The 20,209-nt window shown below is 41.8% G+C and overlaps 1 protein-coding gene across 2 annotated transcripts in view; it reads right to left on the bottom strand.

The window, feature by feature from the left end:
* Positions 1–20,209, bottom strand: part of LOC105684659 (signal-induced proliferation-associated 1-like protein 2) — a 58,602-nt gene that overhangs the window by 2,213 nt on the left and 36,180 nt on the right. Inside the window, exons 2-14 of one of the 2 annotated variants that reach the window (XM_020851597.2) lie at positions 5,432–5,630; positions 4,792–5,271; positions 4,443–4,691; positions 3,949–4,344; positions 3,655–3,866; positions 3,335–3,576; positions 3,108–3,214; positions 2,763–2,997; positions 2,280–2,654; positions 2,021–2,169; positions 1,903–1,951; positions 303–1,823; positions 23–220 (exon numbers count right to left, since the gene is read on the bottom strand). In XM_020851597.2, coding sequence (XP_020707256.2) covers positions 23–220; positions 303–1,823; positions 1,903–1,951; positions 2,021–2,169; positions 2,280–2,654; positions 2,763–2,997; positions 3,108–3,214; positions 3,335–3,576; positions 3,655–3,866; positions 3,949–4,344; positions 4,443–4,691; positions 4,792–5,271; positions 5,432–5,621 — 4,403 coding nt within the window. In that variant the 5' untranslated portion in view covers positions 5,622–5,630. Of the gene's footprint in view, positions 1–22; positions 221–302; positions 1,824–1,902; positions 2,170–2,279; positions 2,655–2,762; positions 2,998–3,107; positions 3,215–3,334; positions 3,577–3,654; positions 3,867–3,948; positions 4,345–4,442; positions 4,692–4,791; positions 5,272–5,431; positions 5,631–20,209 lie in introns of both variants that reach the window. The other variant, XM_012398199.3, reaches the window with a different exon arrangement.

Below are 20,209 nucleotides of genomic sequence, written 5' to 3' on the forward strand. Positions count from 1 at the left end.
CATATGAAATTCGAATACTTACGAGACGGTTGTACCTCCGTCGATGAGTCTTTCTTCGGGCCAATCCTGACCCAGTTGTTTTATAGCCCTGTTCGTGGAATCCATAAGACTGGGCCAATCTATTTCCCCATCAATCTGTGATTTGGTATCTCTCATTGAGTTTGAATTGTTTACTGGTTTTGATGTCGAGTGAGGCGATTTTGTGACACGTGGAGAAAGCCTGAAAGATTAATAATTTCTAAATCAGCAACTTCATCTTTTATCTTGCTTCTGATCAGAGTTTATAGATTTTTATATCTTACCTTTCTTCCTTGGATAATTTATTCTCACTTGGTGCAGGGCTGGAAGCTGTACTTGCGTTAGAGATGACAGTTGCAGGTCGTGCCATTGTCAAAATTACTTCCGAAACGTTCCCGTTTTCCTGCCCATTTGTAGTTGGCAAGACACTCAATGTCGACGTGCTATTTCCACATAGATTTTCCCTTGACCTACAACGGTTCTGTATCTCGATCAAATTGTTGTTCACTTTGTTTGAGTTTTGGTTGTTGGATAACATGGTAGGCACATTATTATTTGGGATATGATTATTGGACAGCTGCATATCATCAGCAATGTAATCAGGATTTATCAATTTCATCAAATCCTCTTGTAATGTGCTGGATGATAAATTTGCCGAGTTACGATGTGAGTTTCTTGCCCCAGGTTTTGGTCTTGGGCTCTGATTCCTCGAACTGCCACTTGAAGGAGTTAAGTTTCCACCCCGATGTCGATTTGCCCTGCGTAATCGAGGGGAAACATTTCCTGAACCATTTGACAGCTCGTCTTCGCTTGGAAGAGTAGAAATGTCGGTTGAGTTACCATCAGGTATCCTCATTTCTGGAGGGAGACTAGAGGTGATATCTTTTTGTCTGTATTCGATATTGACCTTATGAGGAACTGGCCTTTCTGAGATACTTGTTTTCAAGCACGTCACCTTTTCCCCAACTTTGAACTCATGGGGAATTTCATATCTTATTATATCCCTATTTATATCGATATGATCCATTTTTTTATCATTATGTTGCAGTTCGATTCCATACTTATTATCGCTTTGAGCGGCTTCAATTTCATATTTGCTCCTTCTCTCAGAGTGTGTATCGTCAAATTCGTAGTTATAAGACCTCTTGTCATTCGTCTTATTCTCATGATGATCATATTTTCCGTTTCTTTCATTAATTTTTACGTCATATAATTCGAACTTTGAGTTTCGGTCGTTTCCTTTTCCACCTTGTTCATACTTTACATTTCCTTTATCATATGTGGTCTGATCGTAATCGATAAATCTAACCAAATTATTATTGCTTCCTGACTTTGGGAGGCTGTATGTAGCATTTTGGGCGAGCGGTAATGAATTTGATACAGTCAACTTTTGGTGTCCATGATTTTCATTCTTATGTAAATCTCTCTGTGATGCATACAAACTTTCCTGCTTAACTTCATATTTTTCCTTCTGAAGCTTGACATAGTTCGATGTCGGCTCCTGGTTTCGTTGCATGTTTTCAATTCTTTGATAATTATCATGTCTACTAGTCTCTAAAACTCTTTGAGATACGTAATTGCTCTCTTTGGAGTAATGTTCGTGATTGTGGTGTTTCGCGCTGTTACTTGTACTTTCAGAAAGGTGTTTCCCAGTCGAATAGTGCCCTTGTTCCTTTTCTTTCTTTTGAACGGGCGTATTTTTGTTTGAAGATATTGCTTGATAATTTTGCCTAGCGGGAAGTGGCGGCGGCGTACCTTCGATGCGTGGATTAGTATCTTGCTCTTGGGGTTCCAGAAGTTCGTACCTGGAAATAAAATTGTATAATTAGCCATCGATTCAGAATAATTACATAGGAATGAAACACATCTTGATTCAAAGATTACCATCTATCATCAGCGCTGCTGTGCCCGCTACTGCTGCTGGTCATGGTACCTTCAAGAGGAAATCTCGGGTCATTAAAGGATCGTGAACTGGAGCCAGTACCATATCCAGAACTATTACTTGAACGTGGAGGGCTGAAAGACCGATCGTAACGTCTCTGATGCGACATGGCAGTTTGTTGAGTAGGAGTGCTGTCAGGATTTGTGACGTTTTCATAATCACCTTCATAGTTGTTTGACAAGTATTGACAGTTCTGCAACGTGCACCCTCTGAAAAGAATAGTAATAAATTAGAGTTACCATTATTGACTGTTACTAAACTAGAAACTATATAACTAAAAATATTAAACAGGCCAAATTTCCCCAACAATCAGACTGACCTTCGTGGATTTCCATCGGACATCGGTGGTATTACGGTGACAGTGACTTGAGCGCTGGTTTTTAGCAAATCGACCATCTGATCGTGGCTAAGAGTTGAAACAGCCACCTTACATATTTCAACAAGTCTCGATCCTTGTCTGAGTCCAGCTTGCCAAGAAAGTCCCATGCTTTCTACTTGGGTCACAACACCGTCTGGTTGTACGTGGAATCCAAGTTGACCTAGATTATTTCGTTTGAGCGATAACTCAGATGCCGGGAATCCTTGAGTTACGGCACGAAGTCTTGAAACGATTTCCATCAGCTCATCTCTTTCCCCGTAATCACCGCGGATGTGTATGGTCACACATTCGCCTTGATGATAGTAGATCCGCAGACTGGAATGAAGCAGTCGCAAAAATATATGTGAATATTCAATCAGGAAGACTGTGAAGAGCGATTTCGAAGAGGCCAACTGACTACTTTGAATTTCGAAAAACATTTACCTGTTTGTCTGAGCGTGCCAGCCGAGTACGGAGACACAGGGAGATACGAATACAACTTGACGTGAATGTTCTTCAATCAAAACTATAGTGTCTACGCTTATTCCTAAGTAACAGTCTGTGTTTTGATTGCTATCTTCCAAAATCACTTGCCAACAAATCCCGCCTCGTTGTGTCGCATCACACGACAGACGAGGGCGAACCGGTGCTTTCTTTTTGCTACTGAATGATAGCATAGCTGCGGGTAAGAAGAGCAGGTAGATTAGCATTTAACAAAGCGTGAAGGTGCAGTCCTTGAGTGATTGCAAAATTTAAGATTCGCAATAATATAATAATGGATAAACTCACAAAACTTTTGGCCAGTGTCGACGACGGTCGTAGATGAATAATTTGTAGCTAAGTCTTTGAGGTATTCTTGTCTAGTCCTGGTAGCCATTGTGGCAAATTTTTCAGATCTAGAACAATCACAATACAATGAATACCTGATCATATTCAGAAAAACATACTTTTTCAGAAAAATCAGTACAAAAACTTATTTATCGCCCTATATTTACTGAAATGTCCATCATTATTACCTGTGAGCTGCATTTTCTGCATTAATTACTTTTGCTAGAATAAAATCTGCAAAAGCTTTTCCTTTACTGAAAGTAGCTCCAGCTTGAATCGGTGGTCCGAATACTGGGACTTCCTTACTTCTAGAAACAGCTACACTATACTGTGTATTTTCAGAGCAGGGATTGATTGCTCGTACAATTATGAAGACATGTTGAAATTGTGAGCGTATTCTTCGAGGGCTGAATGGCAGAGCGCCTGGTTCCTATAAAAGGCAATATCCATTAGCACATATTTTTGAACATTGTGGATGAAGATTCTGTTGCCGATTGTGTCGTCATACCTGGAAGACAATGGTGACAATATCGTTTCCGATGTGCCTTTTTCTCAGCAATTGTTGTCGGTTGTTTGGTGTAAAAGGGAGCATAGTAGAAACGTGGAACGTCACTTCAGTGCCCCTGTGACTCGCAGCTACCGCGTGAGTGCCAGTCGAGTCAGTTTTGGTATCTAAGCCTGCTTTGTATCCTTCGAATCCGCGCAGTCTTATTCTTTGGCCTTATAAATAGATATCAAATCACATTAGACACAGATGAAGTAGAAACATAAATAAAGCAAAGTGTCAAGTAAAAATATTCACCCATAGTGTCTAAAAATTCTAAGAATGCCGGTCCAGCATGTTGATTATTGTACATTTCTTCTTCGGTTCTTTGCCCTGATCTGCAGTACAGAACCCCGACTTTATATTTGTTCGAGAGACCCTGTTCATCTAATCTTGCTACAGCTTCTTCAGCTGCAGGTGTACCCAGCTTGAGACAGCCGAGTTGAACTTCTGGTGCAACCAGTTCGAGAATTTCTCTCATAGGGGATCTTCCTTGAGGTCTTATTCCCAATGCCTCTTCAGGGACAGTACCACGCAGAGTGAGGAGTTCCGAAGTTCGAACTATTATCCTGTACTGATTTGACTCCTTCCTAATGCTGATGGCCACTGGACCGAGCTGTTCATCCATACCGAACCAGTTCTGGTGCTCGCGACCTAATCATAATACGCGAGAAAATTATGAAATGATCGGCGATAATTTAGGAAAAGCAGAACAATGAATCGATTGGCAAATTCCAAATTGCTAATCGTACCCAGAAAATATCTTCGGTAATAGTGAGCTCCATCATCAACGCTTTCGATTGGCAAGGGCCTTTTCTGGAGTGGACAAGTGTGCTTCCATAAAGTTTCCCCTGGAGGGGGTTCCAAGACTGAAACTCCGTAAGCTAAGGAGGGTCGATGAACTCCATTGGCAGTGGGGCACCGGGTGAGACCAACTTCTCTTTCTCCTTCGCCACCGATTTCATTACGAAAGAAAGGACATGACTCTAGAAGATCATTTCCTATAAAAAAAAAAAAAAAAAAAAAAAAAAAAAAACGAAAAATGAAGATGAATATGATAATCCGCCAATAGAGCAACCTTTACTTAATTGTAATCCGTACCTTTTCCATCCCCAGAATCATCTTCCGGAGTTTCATCCGGTGTGGAAGCCCTGAGAGAACTTGCCGCGGAAGCTCCAGTCGCGGTATTTCGCCTTCTGGCCAAAAGTATGCCTCGTAGTTTCGCTGCATATCCAAGATTAGCGGTGAGAGATTGGCAATCATAATGAGCAAATGCGCGTCTTCTGTGTCTCTCCTCGACATCAGCGGACACCGGAGGGCTCGCCGGATTTTGGCACTGTTCCTGATCGATTCCTCTTGGAGGTTTTCCCGACCAAAAACGATTAAGTTTTAGTCTTAATTTCGGGCTGGATCCGGTCGGCCCACAGACCTCGTCGGTATCCGGAGTTTGGCCGTCTTGTAGACGTCGTAGAAGTTCCGCGTTTGAACTCGGGTTTCGTTGATCAGGTGAACGAAAATCCTGCAGCATAGCGAAGAAATTTTCTCCAACCGGAACCGACTGAGCTACGACATCGATGCTTCCTGGAGAGAAGGATTAGCAAAAAATTATGTATAATAAAAAATTTACATTATGCGACGATAAAAGTACATAAGTATAGTTGGTGAGGACAAAATAATGTAACGAATCTTTCGAATCGCTTTATTTTTATACGTTGCGCAGGTAGGAGCTATATATATTTACCATGGGAGCCATATTCTCGGCGAAGTGGAGTGTCGGGAACACGAGAAGCTGGGTCCGGACTGTGGGGCAGCTCGAGACTGGAATTCGAACGATGAAGCGCCAGACCTCGTCCCACGCGACTCCCCGGTCCGCCACTGCTTCCACTGCCGCCTCCACCGCCTCCGCTGTTTACTGGAAGACTCGCGATCATCTCATCATTCTGCAAAAACATAAAGAAAGCAAGGGGAAATTTAATAAATTGCTTTATCTGCCAACGATAACAAGGACATGTAAAATAGTCAATATTCGCCGCTCGATACTACCTAATTCCAATAAATTTCTACAAGACTTACAAACTCCAACTAGATCAACGTTACAACGTATAAAAGTTGGCCTATAACATTGAATAGCTTGGCTCTATTGTAGAGACAAGGGTAAGATTGAATATGTTATTGTTTTGGTAGTTGATCATTGCCCTAGTTTTGAAACTCCGCGCGAATTGCCGCTGCTACAGAGTTTACGAAGGTCTATACATACTCTACCTCCTACAATACCATAGACCGACGCGTATTCACATATCATTTCAAGTAATTATTGATCGAAGAGAGTAACAAAGAAATTTACTATCGTAGGAGCATAAACGTACAGATATCTATACCTATTATATACATATAATATTACGCAACACGTACATCGATAACATTAATAACAATAACGATGTTAACAACACTAATTTACTGCTAACAACGAGAGTTTCTACGGTCACGTGTCCTCACTCACTGCCTTCCATACAATATTGTGTCTCTCGCCATGATCACACAATTTTTATGCAAATACATATAAACCCAGATATATAACACATATCCATAGGTATGTGTATTACATCGCGAGGAATGGAGTCATAATGGTTAGCGAGCTATTCTAAATTTAAGTGCTTCTAAACAAGACCGAAGTAGAACGGCTAATTAAATATCTCCCAAGAGAAGCTGTACAGTGCGCTCTCTATATGCATATATTCATGTACTATAATATAAATATATATGTACAATGTGTACACACGTACATGCACAGGTATGTAGTATGAACACGGTACGTGCAAAAATATATGTACACCATAAGTATGCATAGTAGGTAGATACGTGCACATCCAAGGATGTGAGGAGGTAGTGGTACAGTTCATTTCGCTGAGTGGCTCTTTCCATGCGGTCTTGCCACTTTTTAATTACGCTAGTGGGACAATTTTTATTTTTATCTTTTTATTCATTCACTTATTTTTGTTTTCTGTCTCACATTTTTCTTCTCCTCTACTTGACTTTTTCTTCTCAGTACTTGTTCGTTCAGAACTTTGTTTTACGTGCCCAGCAATAGGTATAGCGATGGTCCGAACGTGCAGCCATTAATTACCGTAAGGTTAATTTGCGGTATTAATTAGCGTGACATGTCCATCATCGGCTACGGAGACGGTGAATTATTTAGAAGAAAAGAGAAACCGATTTCCCGGGCTGAGCTATACCTATTTTTCCGATCGTTGAAGATCGTCATCCAGCTATTTGCATGAGTGCATGACTTCGGAATGAACAAAAGAAAAACGAACGGGTTTTTAATTACAATTCAGGGAAAGCATGAACGCAGGTACGATGTCTTCGGTTCGATTACAGAGAGCGACGGATTTAAAAAATTCAGCTCATTAACATCCGACGACCAGCAGCTACCAGGTACCAGATATTCCAAGTCGTTAATGTTATACCCATTTCCTCTGCTCGAGAAATAGTATACGTTTGAAGGTGAATTATTACACACGCTTTTAAAAGGTTGTTAAAATCAAACGAAACTGAATTTCGATGTAAGATATTTAAAATTTCAGTACATGAATATATACAAATAAATACAAAAGCGACAGTTGAAATTTTCATGTACATGCTGTATGTGTAATCAGGAAGCTCTGGTACGAAGAAACATTAATGACGGAAGAATTATTTTATATCGTTTTACACGAGTCCCTGTCACAAATTTATCCCGACACAAAGCTTCGTCCGCGCAAGCTCGTCCAGCTTATTTGAAACTTTGAAATGACGTGGAGATTTAGGCTCGTTTTAATGGCGCCGTTTCGGTCTGCGAGAATCTCATCTCCGTTCGTTAATTAGCTTCGTTCTACTTTCAACGGAACTATGCTAGCAATGTTTGGCATGTTTTACTCGCGCGTCTTAAGCTTGAGCTTTGAAGGGTGCAATTTCATTTCCGTCTACATCCACATCAAATAAAATCAAATTGGGAAGAATCAGTGTGGCCTCTATCCGAGCTTTCCGTTGACTATTATATTATTTTTTTTTTCCATGCACACACGTGTCGTAATTATATTTTGGAACGGCGAAATTCGTGATTGAAACCAAAATACGTTGAACCGAACGAATCGAACAAGGGTCAAAATTCTTTGTCCGGTTGAAAGACCTATCGAGGTAGGTACGGTAGAACATTGACACATTGACAATCGTCGCATTGTTATCCTACGGTATAAGGAGCTAGCATCGGCAGCAGAAGCAGAAGCAGCTAAGCAGTTTGATCGCTAGCCGGGATAAAGGTCTCGCACGAAACTATTCGGGGTAAAGGGAAGGAGGGAGGAAGGGCGAGGGGGAGGGGCGGAAAGGAAGTCGTTGGTATTTCGTGGCCATCCAGAGAAATTCCTACAGTACTCGATACGAGAGATATGCACGGTGAAGAGGATCAGGTATAGGGTATATAGAAAGAGTTTCGTATGCATAGGGGTCGCTGGTTCACCTTACTTCTTTTTTTTTTCCCTTCTCACCCCCCTCAATCTTTCAGGAATTGTCAAGCGAATAGGTATACTTATGTACTTACTCTCACAATGCGCTAGATTTTTTTATCCTCTATAATATATCGTAATTAATATCCGGATTTTCGTATCATGACTCACCTACTTACAATAACTGTCTGGAGAGATATTTTTTTCTTCAAGTTCAAAGAAACATTTTCTCTACTGTTATAATTTTATGGAACTACGAAACCATAATATCTATATATAAATATAAATACATCGAGAGCCCTTCCTCAAAAACTGCAGTACCTTTCTCGCATGGAAGAGAATATTCAGGTATAATTCAGGCTGTACGGACGAAACAACAAAGAACCATTGTCAACGACCTGCAGCAGCGCCTGTAGGGCGGCGATGGTACGATCGAATAATAATAATAACATTATTAACAATGATGATAATAATAAGGAAGAAGGTACAGAATACATGTACCCACATTATAGGAGAAGCATACGTATATGTATAAAAATACAACGGTAAATAAAAATGAAAAAAGAGAAGGAGAAAAAAAAAAGGTCGAAAACCTTGTCCCGCAATGTCCCTTTACAGGTGTGTGCCACGTGTGGCATATTCATACTTGCGCGTGAATATCTTCGGACAGTTTTTGGTGAAATCGGTGGATCCCGAGAGTCCCCTGTGAGGCGAGACGCTGTGATCTACATTTTGCATAGCTGATTTCGCCTTCTATATATACACGTGGCAGCTGGAGGCTGTAGCAATAATGCGGGGGGATGAAAAGATTGGAAAAGAGCCATCGTTCGAGCAAGGGAGGAATTATTATAACGAGACCCAACCTGGAATCGAACACGCGAATGCGGGTATCTTACGGGAGGTCCATTTTTGAAATATCCTGTCTCTACTCATCGTTTTTTTTTTTTTTTACATCGCAAAGTGATTTCTCCGACGCTCAAGAACGTCAGCTTATTGTTTCCCTTTTTTAAGTACCTACTGCATCGACGAAATCGATCTGTACCCCTGTGCCAAAGATCGATTACACATTTCCGTTCAACCGCATTGCACCAAAATTTCCATATATTATACGTATAATAATGTAGTGGAGACAAGGGTTAGAATGGGAGACAGTTGTGTCGGTTAGCCTAGCCCACTACTCGGAATGCATTTTACATTACTGAAGGGCTGGCTGCCCCGACGGTCTCGAATTGCGAAAATTCCTGCCTCCGCGAACGCGCATCAGCTCTCGGATTTTCTCTGAATGTTCGTCCGGTTTGAACCGAAACCCTGCGTTACATCCCAGAGGACGGGACAGTCCAGATCCTGCAGGAACGATTCTAAAAATTCCAGGAATTAATAAAACGCCGTACGTTGTTAGCCAGAGGGGCCTGGAGGCATGTCTCATTATCTGGGAATGGGACCTAAAGTCACGTTGTAGGGGAACCCGGAGAATCACTACTATCCCTACATAAATGCGCGGTCAGGAGCTACCGCTCTGACCGTCGCGCATTTTTACAAGCAGCTGCCCCTGTTCTGACGCCATTTTGCAATTTACCTTTTCAAAATTAAGGTACACGCGTAAATAAAATTTGACGTTGATTATTTATTTATTTTTTTCTTCTATCGTCCGTATAAATTAGAGATACGATCGTTCGTTCTCTTCCAGAGAGCGATGTCAGGCAGCGATAATGAAAACTAAAACAGAGGAGCGTAAAGCGATGCAAGCCAAGCTTGTAAGGAAGAAAAGAAAAAAAAATGAAAAAAGAGAAAACGATAATACGGCGGATTACGCGACGGTCTTCCGCTTCGGCTATTATTATTCTTATTCTTTTGGAATATCTTCGAGTCCGAGGTGGACAGGTTTGAAAAATGAAATATTTCGGTTAAAGTTTCGGCCTTGCGTCCCGAGGCGCCACCGGATAATAAAAATAAAAGCAACGCATCGATTAACTAGAAAACCAGTTAGATAATCTTCGTTATAAGTATTCATTACTTAAACGGACGAAAATTCAACAAATTTAACGACAATCCGAGTGACAGCTCGAAAAAGCTATTCCAACTTTTATTACAATATCCTTACGAAAGAAGGAGAAGAAGAGAAAAATATACGAGAAATACACAACCGATCAAATTTGTTTTTTTATTTAATGGGAAAAATTCTGAGAGAATCCTCGATTACCAAACGTAATTCTATTTCTCTCTCGTTTATACGATGACCGGAGTAGAATATACATTGGAATAGGGAAGGTTGCAAGCAGTCGTTTATCCCTCGAGCGGCATTCTTCGTGCCAAAAGGAGTAATGATTTTTCAGCATATCCTGTTCGAGTGACATATGATCGTTACTCGGTATAATTTATACAGCTAACTACATGAGCGTTGATGCAATACTAACCACGCTTGCTCGTATAATCGTGTTCATTACTTTTGTGATGGAACAACTCTAAAGAGTTTAGACACACGCGCGTACCGTACGGACAATAACAATTCACCTCGTAGGCTATAGGCGAGACCAGTTATACTTCTCCGACTATAAAACCCATTGTAAATACCACGTGTAATATATCTACCCTGTAACACGATGTTACCAACACCGCGAGGGACTCCGATCCTCTCGGCAATTACGAACTATAAGGATTTTCTTCTTCCTCATAGTTTTTGCGACCGTAGAATCCGATCTTATATATACTATATCTGATATCGTCAGCAATTGCGCTTTTATAAATTGCACGGTGATCGATCGCGCACACTATCTATCTTCTTCTCTTTTGCAGTACGGAGATCCGATTTACTCTCGTTTCAAATTAGTTCAGATACAGACGTATAGTTGCGTTTTATGGTTTTCATAAAAATTCAAGTGTAACAGCTGCGCCCTTGTGTCACAGACACGCGATACTGCGGGCGATTAAAAAGGGCTACGTAACAAATTTTCTTTATTCTTTTTTTTCGTTGTTTGCTTGTGGGAATAGGAGTAGGAGCAGAAATTAAGAGGGGAATTAAGAGCTCGGAATCACCGAGGGAACTGAACGAGATCTCGCATCGAGAAGAGACGCTCGTTTCCGCCCGTTTGCTGCGCGGTGATCCCGACTTACTCAGCGTCTCCCGTATGATATATTTCTCGACCTTATGCAACGTGGATGAATCGTATTGTATATACGTATACGTATAGTCATTCGTCCCAGGTAGTTATACAGAAACGTACACACGTGTGGATAAAAGAAACGGGATACGTTTAACCCTGTACATATATACGGGATGGTTTACCGAAGAGAAAACTACTTCCTCTTTTATATTTTCGATGGGGTTTCCGCGATCGCCGCGTTACGTACGTACAGCTAGAACGCGCTTTTCAGGTGACCGAAATATCTCTGGCTTCGGCAATTCTGACGTCTTTATTTTTATTGGGATATCAAGGGGTCGAACCTTGCCCGCACGAGATACACTATAGCTAGCGTACGTTCACGATCTAAAAGCAGCACGGCTGCGAGAAAAAAAAGGAGAGACGGCGTCTTTTCTTTTGAAGAAAAAAAAAAAGAAAATAATATATACATATACATCGCAACGCCGAGATAGTGACCTACATCCCCTTTTCCAACCGGTCTCAACATCTGAACCTGCGGAGGATATTTATAATGTCAGGATCGAGATGAAAAAAAAAAGATTGCGAAATTTGACGAGCCATCTTTGTCATCTTCTTTTTGTTGAATAAAATGACGGGACGATCAGTCGGTGTTCGCTGGTTGAATACGAAAACAAACCGTATTTGTACAATAAGTTTGATTTCTAATTCGTTACGTAAAATCCTTGTGTGTACCGCGTTCGCGTGCAGGATAATCGTATTTAAGGATGAGCGGTATTATAAACGAGTGAATACAAAAGAGTCGGGTATACACGGGCTTCGGTGGGTTCATTCAATGTTACACTCCCACGGTGGTTTACCTCGTGGATAAACGTATACAACTATAAAGATCGGGCCGGAGAGTACGCGCCGCCGAGATCGCCTTCTCTTACTCGAACCTCACGATAGGACGAACCGGTACCCGGCGCATGCCGTTGGCTGAGGCTATAATTGGAATATGTGCCAACAGGACTAGGTACACACGACTGCACCGATCGAAGGAACATCTAGTGCGGGAGAATCGTCGCGTTTAACGAGGATCGCACTCTCCGATCGGAAATCATTTTTCCCCAAAAAATCTGCGATTTAAAAAAAAAAGAAAATGTAAAAAAGCAAACGGTTTCAACGGTCCCCGATTTTAGCGACAGTCGTTGCGTAAACTGCGTGAAAAAAAAAAAAAAACGCCGGTAAAAAATATCCCGGAAATCGATCGCGCGGAGCGATTCGTGATTCAGTTTTCATGCCTAATACTCAGTCGTCGAAAAAGTCGAAGATTCTAGGCGACCCAGTTGGATACGTGTGTAGTGTAATGCCGACGCATTTCTTTCTTCACTCTCTGTACCGAACTGAAGAACAAACAACATCATGAGATATTTCGCGTGCCAAAGTTACGGTAGATCTTTCAACGAGTTGGTCGCGCATCCTCAGGGGAGTGTGGAAGAGAGCTACTCGGTTTTCTCGGCTTATCTTTTCTTATTATTCTTCCTAAGCAGTGCGCACCGCCGAGGGAGTGGTGAACACCGTGAACCGTGCGTCACATTGTACACAGTTCTCAAAACGTCCTCGAACGAATAGCCGTGCTCAAAGTCCGGCAAGCGATCGTTTTGCTCGAGAAGCGACCGGTAAACCGGGTTCTCGTTGGCCCGCCGGTACGCATACTTATATGTATATTTGCCGCCGATCGCTCGGCACAGAGTAGGCCAACTATATGCAAAACCATTAAACGAAATCATTATCAAACTAATGGGTAAATACGCGATCGGGACTGCGCGGCACAAAAAATGCCGGTTCGCATATCGAACCCCGTTGCAATCTGCCGATGTAAATAATATTTCTCTCCAAACATTCCGAAATTCGTGTTCGATCAATTTCGATTATCCTGACAATTGAAATTCGCTCGCTAACGATAATTTCGATCTTTTTCCTACACCGGCAGTCTTTCGGCATCCTTTTCCCTGTATCAAGTTCGCGTTGCGATAGCTGCGAACAGGGTTTCAATCGCTTATTAGTGTTCGTATTTTCGTAGGGAGCACATGTTACCCGTACTCTCATGATATTACACGTTCACGTTGCTTCTCACGTGTGTACCACGCGTACATTATACGTCCATATTTTTTGTGCCCGACGCGTGACGGAAGAGTAGCGAAGTATGCGTGTGTCATGGGAATACGCAAGGTGCGTTCGGCACCACCGGTCCACGGTCGCTGCGAGAGTGTACAGAGTCAAACCGATGGGCTGCAGGTGAATCGAGTCGAGTCGAGTAGGTCTATGTGCGAACGTGTGTTCTCCACAGGTATTTCCATCGACGTATGAATAGGTGTATCGCGAGGTCGTAACGCGTACCGCGTATAACGTGGGGACGCACACATCCGCGTGGCTTTATTTATATTGTCTCCAGGATATCTGCTCCGATAGTTTTCACGGATCGTTTATTTGAAGGGGCGAAATGTCGCTGGGGCTTTTACCCCGAAATCGAAATTTTTCGAACATATTTCTATAAAACTTTGTAAAAAAAATCGACAAAAATATGATCAGGTGCAGCGTGGATTTGTTTTTTATTTTCCATATCCTGCAACGAGGAAACGAACGGTTTTTTACACGAACGTCGCGAGCTTGCGGATCGGTTTCGCGGGTTCGCGTACAGGTATATCATGCGTAGGGTAATTAAATTACTGGGAGTCGGTAATTTATACCGCGTAACCGAGGGGGTGGGTACGCACCACGGTCAAGAGTGTCAGTCGATTCGCGTGGGATCGTTGAAGGACACGGGTAACACCGTCTTTGGTTCTGCAGCGTGAGAGATGCGAGCGTGTATCGTACGTACGTACGTGTGCACGCGTTACGTATATCATATAAGATAACACACCTGTGAACTGACCGTGATGGCGAAAACAGGTTTATTTGTGTCGCATATATTTAGTTATGTAAGTCAAAACTTGCAAAGTGCAGTATGTCATGCGACGTACGGTTTTACACGGGCGTCGCTCGTAATATCTTATTCGACGCGTAAAAAATTGTCGAAGAATTTTGAAAACATTATTTTTTTTTTTTTGTTTTTGTTTTTTTTTTTCTCTCTTATCGTACGGCGAGCGATCGGACGACATCGGCGACGGGGTACGCGAATTATAGGTACTTATAGTCGGCGTTGTAATATACATACACACACGTTCCTCGTTGCACGCAATGATTAAGCGCGTTGACGAGCGAACTAGTTATGTAAATTTCTCGCATTCTTCCGATACACGTGATCCCTCGGACGCGTGTGTACACAGACGTTGTATTATGACGGTCCTACGACGGAGATGTGGGTGTATTTCCAAAATTTATAGACGAACGAAATTCGATCGGAATGAAAAAATTTTCGTCGATTCGCGCGGTCCTAACTGAATTCGGGACCCGCTTGATTTATCGATCAGAAATGGAGAAGTTTGTTTCTTCGAGAGAAAAAAAAAAAAAAAAAAAACATGTACAGGAATTTGGAGAACTCGTATAGCCGTCGCGATGGAGTTTCCGGTATGTATTTTTTATAATTTAATCTTTGCGTTTTTTCTTTCATTCAACTTGCAGAAGGTCGTCCGGTTATACGATTTTCGAACGGTTGGCACGCGTCCGTTAAAAATTTAGGAAAATAGAATCAACGTTCGAATTATTCCGCAGGGAGAAGTGCGAGTCGCGTGTGTTATGTGGATGGAAAACAAATTGTGTTTTTTCACAGGTGAGAACGTGGACATTTTTACATCTGGGAAACAAAATTCGCGTGACCTAGTTACCTTTTAAAAGTTACGTGGACGTTCGTTGCCTCTTATCAGATCGGTCCGCAGGCTACACGAACGAGATAAGTAGGTGTATTTGAAATTCATAAAGAAGGTATAAGTGAGCCGGAGGAGAAGGAAAAGAATAAGAGAGGAAATAAAACTTGTCCAGATATACGACGGACTCGGCTGATTCCGAGTTGAGATCAGATGACCTTTTTCAGTTTTCTGATTCTCGGCACGCGACCGTCGGTTTAATCCTGACCAAAGTGAAAAGGGTTCGGGTGTGTGCGGGGAGGGGAGGGGCTTAGCTTCGTAGGTGGCGATATCGTTTTATTTTACATCATTTTTCAATTTACCTCGTCACGACAAAACACGAAGCAAAGAGTAGGTGCGTAATTGGGGAGAGAGGAGAAAACTTGAATCGACAAAGAAATAAGTTTAATCCGAAGTATAAGCTGACGACGATCGGATCTGATTCTCGCACACGCGGATGTCCCTAAATGTCGCTACAGGTTTTGCGAGGCGCGCGGGCATCGAAGTTGCAAGAAAAAGAGGAGGAAGACGACGAAGGATCGCGAGGGGAGAATTTTTACATTCTTTTTTTTTTTTTTTTTTTTTTCTTTCCCCGTCCATTTTATTCAATTATTTTTTTCTTCATCGAGGAACCTGAACACGTCGTTAGGACTCTGTACGAGTTAATTACGAGCTGTAGCCACCGGAGTCCTTGCAGCTCGCCAGCGTAATGATAGGTTCCCATATCCAGAGCAGCGGAGCCCTCGGGCCGCAGCATCCGACGACTTACGTAAGAGCTGGATTTGAAATCGTTATTTATCGATTATACGGACGCGCGATGCGGATTCCGATTCACCTGATCGTTGGCCTTGTCCTTCGGATTCATGGAAAATAATAATGACGACTGCCGGGGGAGTCAACTGGCACGTCGCTGTACGGATTTCAGAATTTCTAGATCGAAAAGAAGAAGGGTGTAACCGACGAGAGAGCGGAGATGCTACCGGAGGGCGTATCCCTGAAAATGATTACGTCGGGTTGATTCGAACGTGTTTCGGAAATTCTATTTTCCTTCGATCGGATGATCGATTTTTTGGGTTCAAGCCTTCGATATTATACCGCGTATTCATCTGACGTCGCGAAGGGGGATAAAAAAAAAACTGAGAAATAAAGAAATAGATAAATGAAAAATGTCGAGGTGGGAAAGTAGCCTTTTAAGTATGACTCGGTCGCATTTCTCCGGAGGCCAGGATGATAATTGTTTAATGGGAATGAGACTCCTGTCGGCCATCGAACCCTGCTGCATCCGAGGAGCTCGTTCTCGTCTGTCCATTCGTCTGGGAGACTGGCGACAGCTGGCTACGTAGTTATCCCACTCTTTCCCGCTCATTCTCAAGCTTTTCGAGTTTCTTCTTTTTCTTATTCCTCTTCTCCCGCGCTTTTTCTTTTATAATTATTCTCGCGACGGAATAACGAATAAGACTCGCTTTTCGATTCTCTCACTTTTTGTCATTTTCAATTTTTAATTTCTTTTTCCCCTTCTCTCTTTGTCTCTTTATTTTATTTTATATTTTTTTTTTTTTTTTTTTTTTTTTCCATTAACCCCGACACATGTCGTTTCAATGACGACGTAACGAACCAAGAAACCGACTATAAACCTTCTTATATATATATAAATGCAGAATATCTCCGAGGAGGTCCAACTGCAGAGGCTCTTTTTACGATCCGCGGTTACGTATACGCGTTGCGCTCACTATATTTCAATTAGTTCTTGCGCGAATATTATCTTATAACTCGAATAACAACGACAAAAATATACGTTCGAGTAATTATCTAAGCTCACACCGGACCCAGGCGCATGTACGCATGTACACCAGGTTTTTGTCAAGGCGTAACACACGCGTTCCCACATAATATTACATTTAACCGATTTTCTCTCTCACCCGAGGTATGTAACGGATAGAAATTTTATATCCTGAGCTGTTCCGCGGGCACGCAACGACTCCTAAATCTGAGGAAACTTTTTTATTTCAGTTAATCAATAATTTATTTATTTCTCTCGCAGCGCAATCATTGGCGCTCGCACGATTTCGCTATCGTCCCCTACTCAACGGTTGGGCGAATATAATTTCCCTCGTGTTGGATAATGTATGCTCGTGGTAGAGGCGAGAAATATACGAAGTTCTATTGAGAAATGGTATAGAGATTCGAGAAAATCTATTAACCCTATTATACCGTACGGCGGATGGTATCGCGTGTGACAAACCATTCTCGGTGGGAAGATGTAACTCCTTACTCTCACTGTATACGTACACTGCGTCGGTTGCAAGAACGGAGGAGATTGAGTACAAGGAAGGTATAAGGCGATACGTAAAATCGTCACCACGTAAGCGAACGTGGAATTTCAACCGGGAATTGCGCGTAGATAAGTGAAATTACACGTAGGTATATTTATCGTCGCCATACCGAAGCGGACGATAGTTGCGATATGATTACAACCCTGAAGTAACGATGATCCTTGTCGACTTCCGAACTATTGTTTTATTTTTAATTTTTTTTTTTTCTCTATCGAAGAGTCCGATTAGCAAACGCTAGAAATTTCTTCCTGCGGTATACCCCCTTACAGAATTTTCGTGATAATTCATTTCTATCACTTGTAACAAATGAATAAGGGATGTAAAATCGATGTAAACGAACGCGTTTTATTTATCTTCATTTTTTGGCTGGTTCTCGTGGAACGCGTTAAGATATTCCCTTTCCAAAATTTGAGTCAATTGGATCGGAATGCGGGTCGAAGAAAGAGGCCTTTGGCCCTGACGTTGTACGGGGAGGAGAAAAAGAAGGAGGCGTGAGTCACCGGGGCCCCACGTGGTCCGTGTTGCACTGAATTCTCCGTTCTTTCTTTCTTTCTCGTCTTTTCTTTTCTTTTTTTCTTTTTTTTTTTTCTCTTTATTCTCTTTATAGATCCTTCGCTCCTTACTCACTCAAGTATTTCTTTCCTTATGTAACGTACTGCAGGGACCAAAAACGGGGCCGAAAAGGGCCCATCGAGATTCTCCTTCTCACTACAGTAGTGGTAAAACTCTCTTCTTCATTTTTTTTTTCTTTTTTTCTTTTTTCTTTTTCTTTTCGCTTCCCTGTATACTCCTCTGGCCGGGAGATCGCATTCCAGAACGCCTGCACCACCACCCTCGCAGCAGCGTAGGCTTGATTCCGATGGAAAATTGTAATTCGAACGCGTACTAATTACAGTTTTCAATGGAAACATTTTTTCTAACCCCCGTCTTCGCGTAGAACTTGCGACAAGAGAGCGAAAGAAATATGTAATACGAACGAGTAAAAATTGTTTGAACCAAAAAAAAAAAAAACAAAAATAAAATAAAATGACTATTGGCGACGCGATAATCGGCAACGAGTTGCACACGTGTACGAACGCCACGCCTACGTAATATTTATAATGATATATGAAAAAATGACGTGTCCCGCGCGCCGATCGGCACAGGTATTAAATATAATAATCGGTACAAGTTCCGTAAAAAGTTGAGGAATTTTGCGGACCGTTAATTTCATGAATTATTATTGCGGATTATTTTGCAACGACATGAATGAGACATAGTTCGATACTGTACACGGAGGTAATTTGATTAATATGACGCAAAGTTAGGACGAATTTACATAGTATTTTCCATAGAAGTTTAACGAGTTTTCTTCGAAGACTAAGATCGTGAGTCACATCGACGAACGGACAAGAAATTCATATATGTACAGGTATATGCGGATAATCGACCATCGGCCGATATTTCACCTGACTTTGCGTAAAATTGAGAAAACCGAATTGACAAAAAATAAAGAAATGACATTTCACAGCGATCAAATATTTTACCTTTTCGAGAGATTTTTTCTTATCCTTGCGTCTCCTTTTCCTCAGAATTGCTGATATCTGATAAACTATACCTTGAAAACACTCGCAGTATTTCATCACGCGCGTTTATGCGATTCAGAATAATAAATAAAACGAGAGAAAAAAAAAATTAAAAAATAAAGATTGAGCGATAATGAATTATCTGCAGACTGAATCACCGTTCCGATTGTAAAGTTCAATTGAAATCACATTACAATCTTCGGTCACTCGGTTGTGCGTAAGAAGAATAGATAAGATTTTTATCTCGTACGCATCGCGATATATATTACTGCACACGGTACATTTCAAATGACATGTAATTTTATCACATGCAACGTAAACGGTGAATATCATCGAGTAAGGGTGTACACACGTAGGTATATCGTGAACCTTTCGGAATCGCGACGCGAAACTAACTGAAAACAAGAATAAACTTGGTGCAAAGTATACCTTGCAACTGTCAAAGTTTAGAGCATCGTCGGAGGTTGACATGCAACGACAAGTTTGAAGTTCGAAATTCTTTTGTTAGCGACGCCATAGGGGTGTTTCGCCAAATGCTGTGCACGGATATCCCATAATACTTGCGCAAACTGATTACGTTGCAAAAGTTGGCAAACTGCGGCGCCATTGGTCGAATAATCGAAACGACAGCTGCACCCTAACTGCTGCTGCTGCTGCTGCACCGCGCTGCCGATGCCGCAGATTCTCACGTCTATCAAGCTAGCACCGCCACAAGAGAAATATTGAGTTCAGTATATGTAATAATTAAATGCTAATTAGATGCTAATTAAATGCTCTAATGCCGAATTTGTCGCTCTGCATTTTATAAAAAAAACCTGTGGCGGTGCCAGCTTGGATTCAAGCTAGCAGCGCCACATTGAAAAATCAGCTAAGAGAGGGTGATTTCGAAAAAGTGATTGGGCAGTAATTAAATGCTAATTAGATGCTCCAATAATACCCAAGGCCCGAATTTGTCGCTCGTCATTTTCGATTTTTTTTCGATTTTTTTCGATTTTTTCTACCGTCTGTGGGGCTGCTGACGGTGTCGAGGGTCGAATCTACGACGGGGATGACAAATTCGAAAAAGTGATTGGGCAGTAATTAAATGCTAATTAGATGCTCCAATAATACCCAAGGCCCGAATTTGTCGCTCGTCATTTACGATTTTTTCTCAATTTTTTTCGATTTTTTCTGCCGTCTGTGGGGCTGCTGACGGTGTCGAGGGTCGAATCTACG

This window comes from Athalia rosae, chromosome 2, assembly GCF_917208135.1.
Source record: "Athalia rosae chromosome 2, iyAthRosa1.1, whole genome shotgun sequence".
Classification (NCBI taxonomy): Eukaryota; Metazoa; Arthropoda; class Insecta; order Hymenoptera; family Athaliidae; genus Athalia; species Athalia rosae.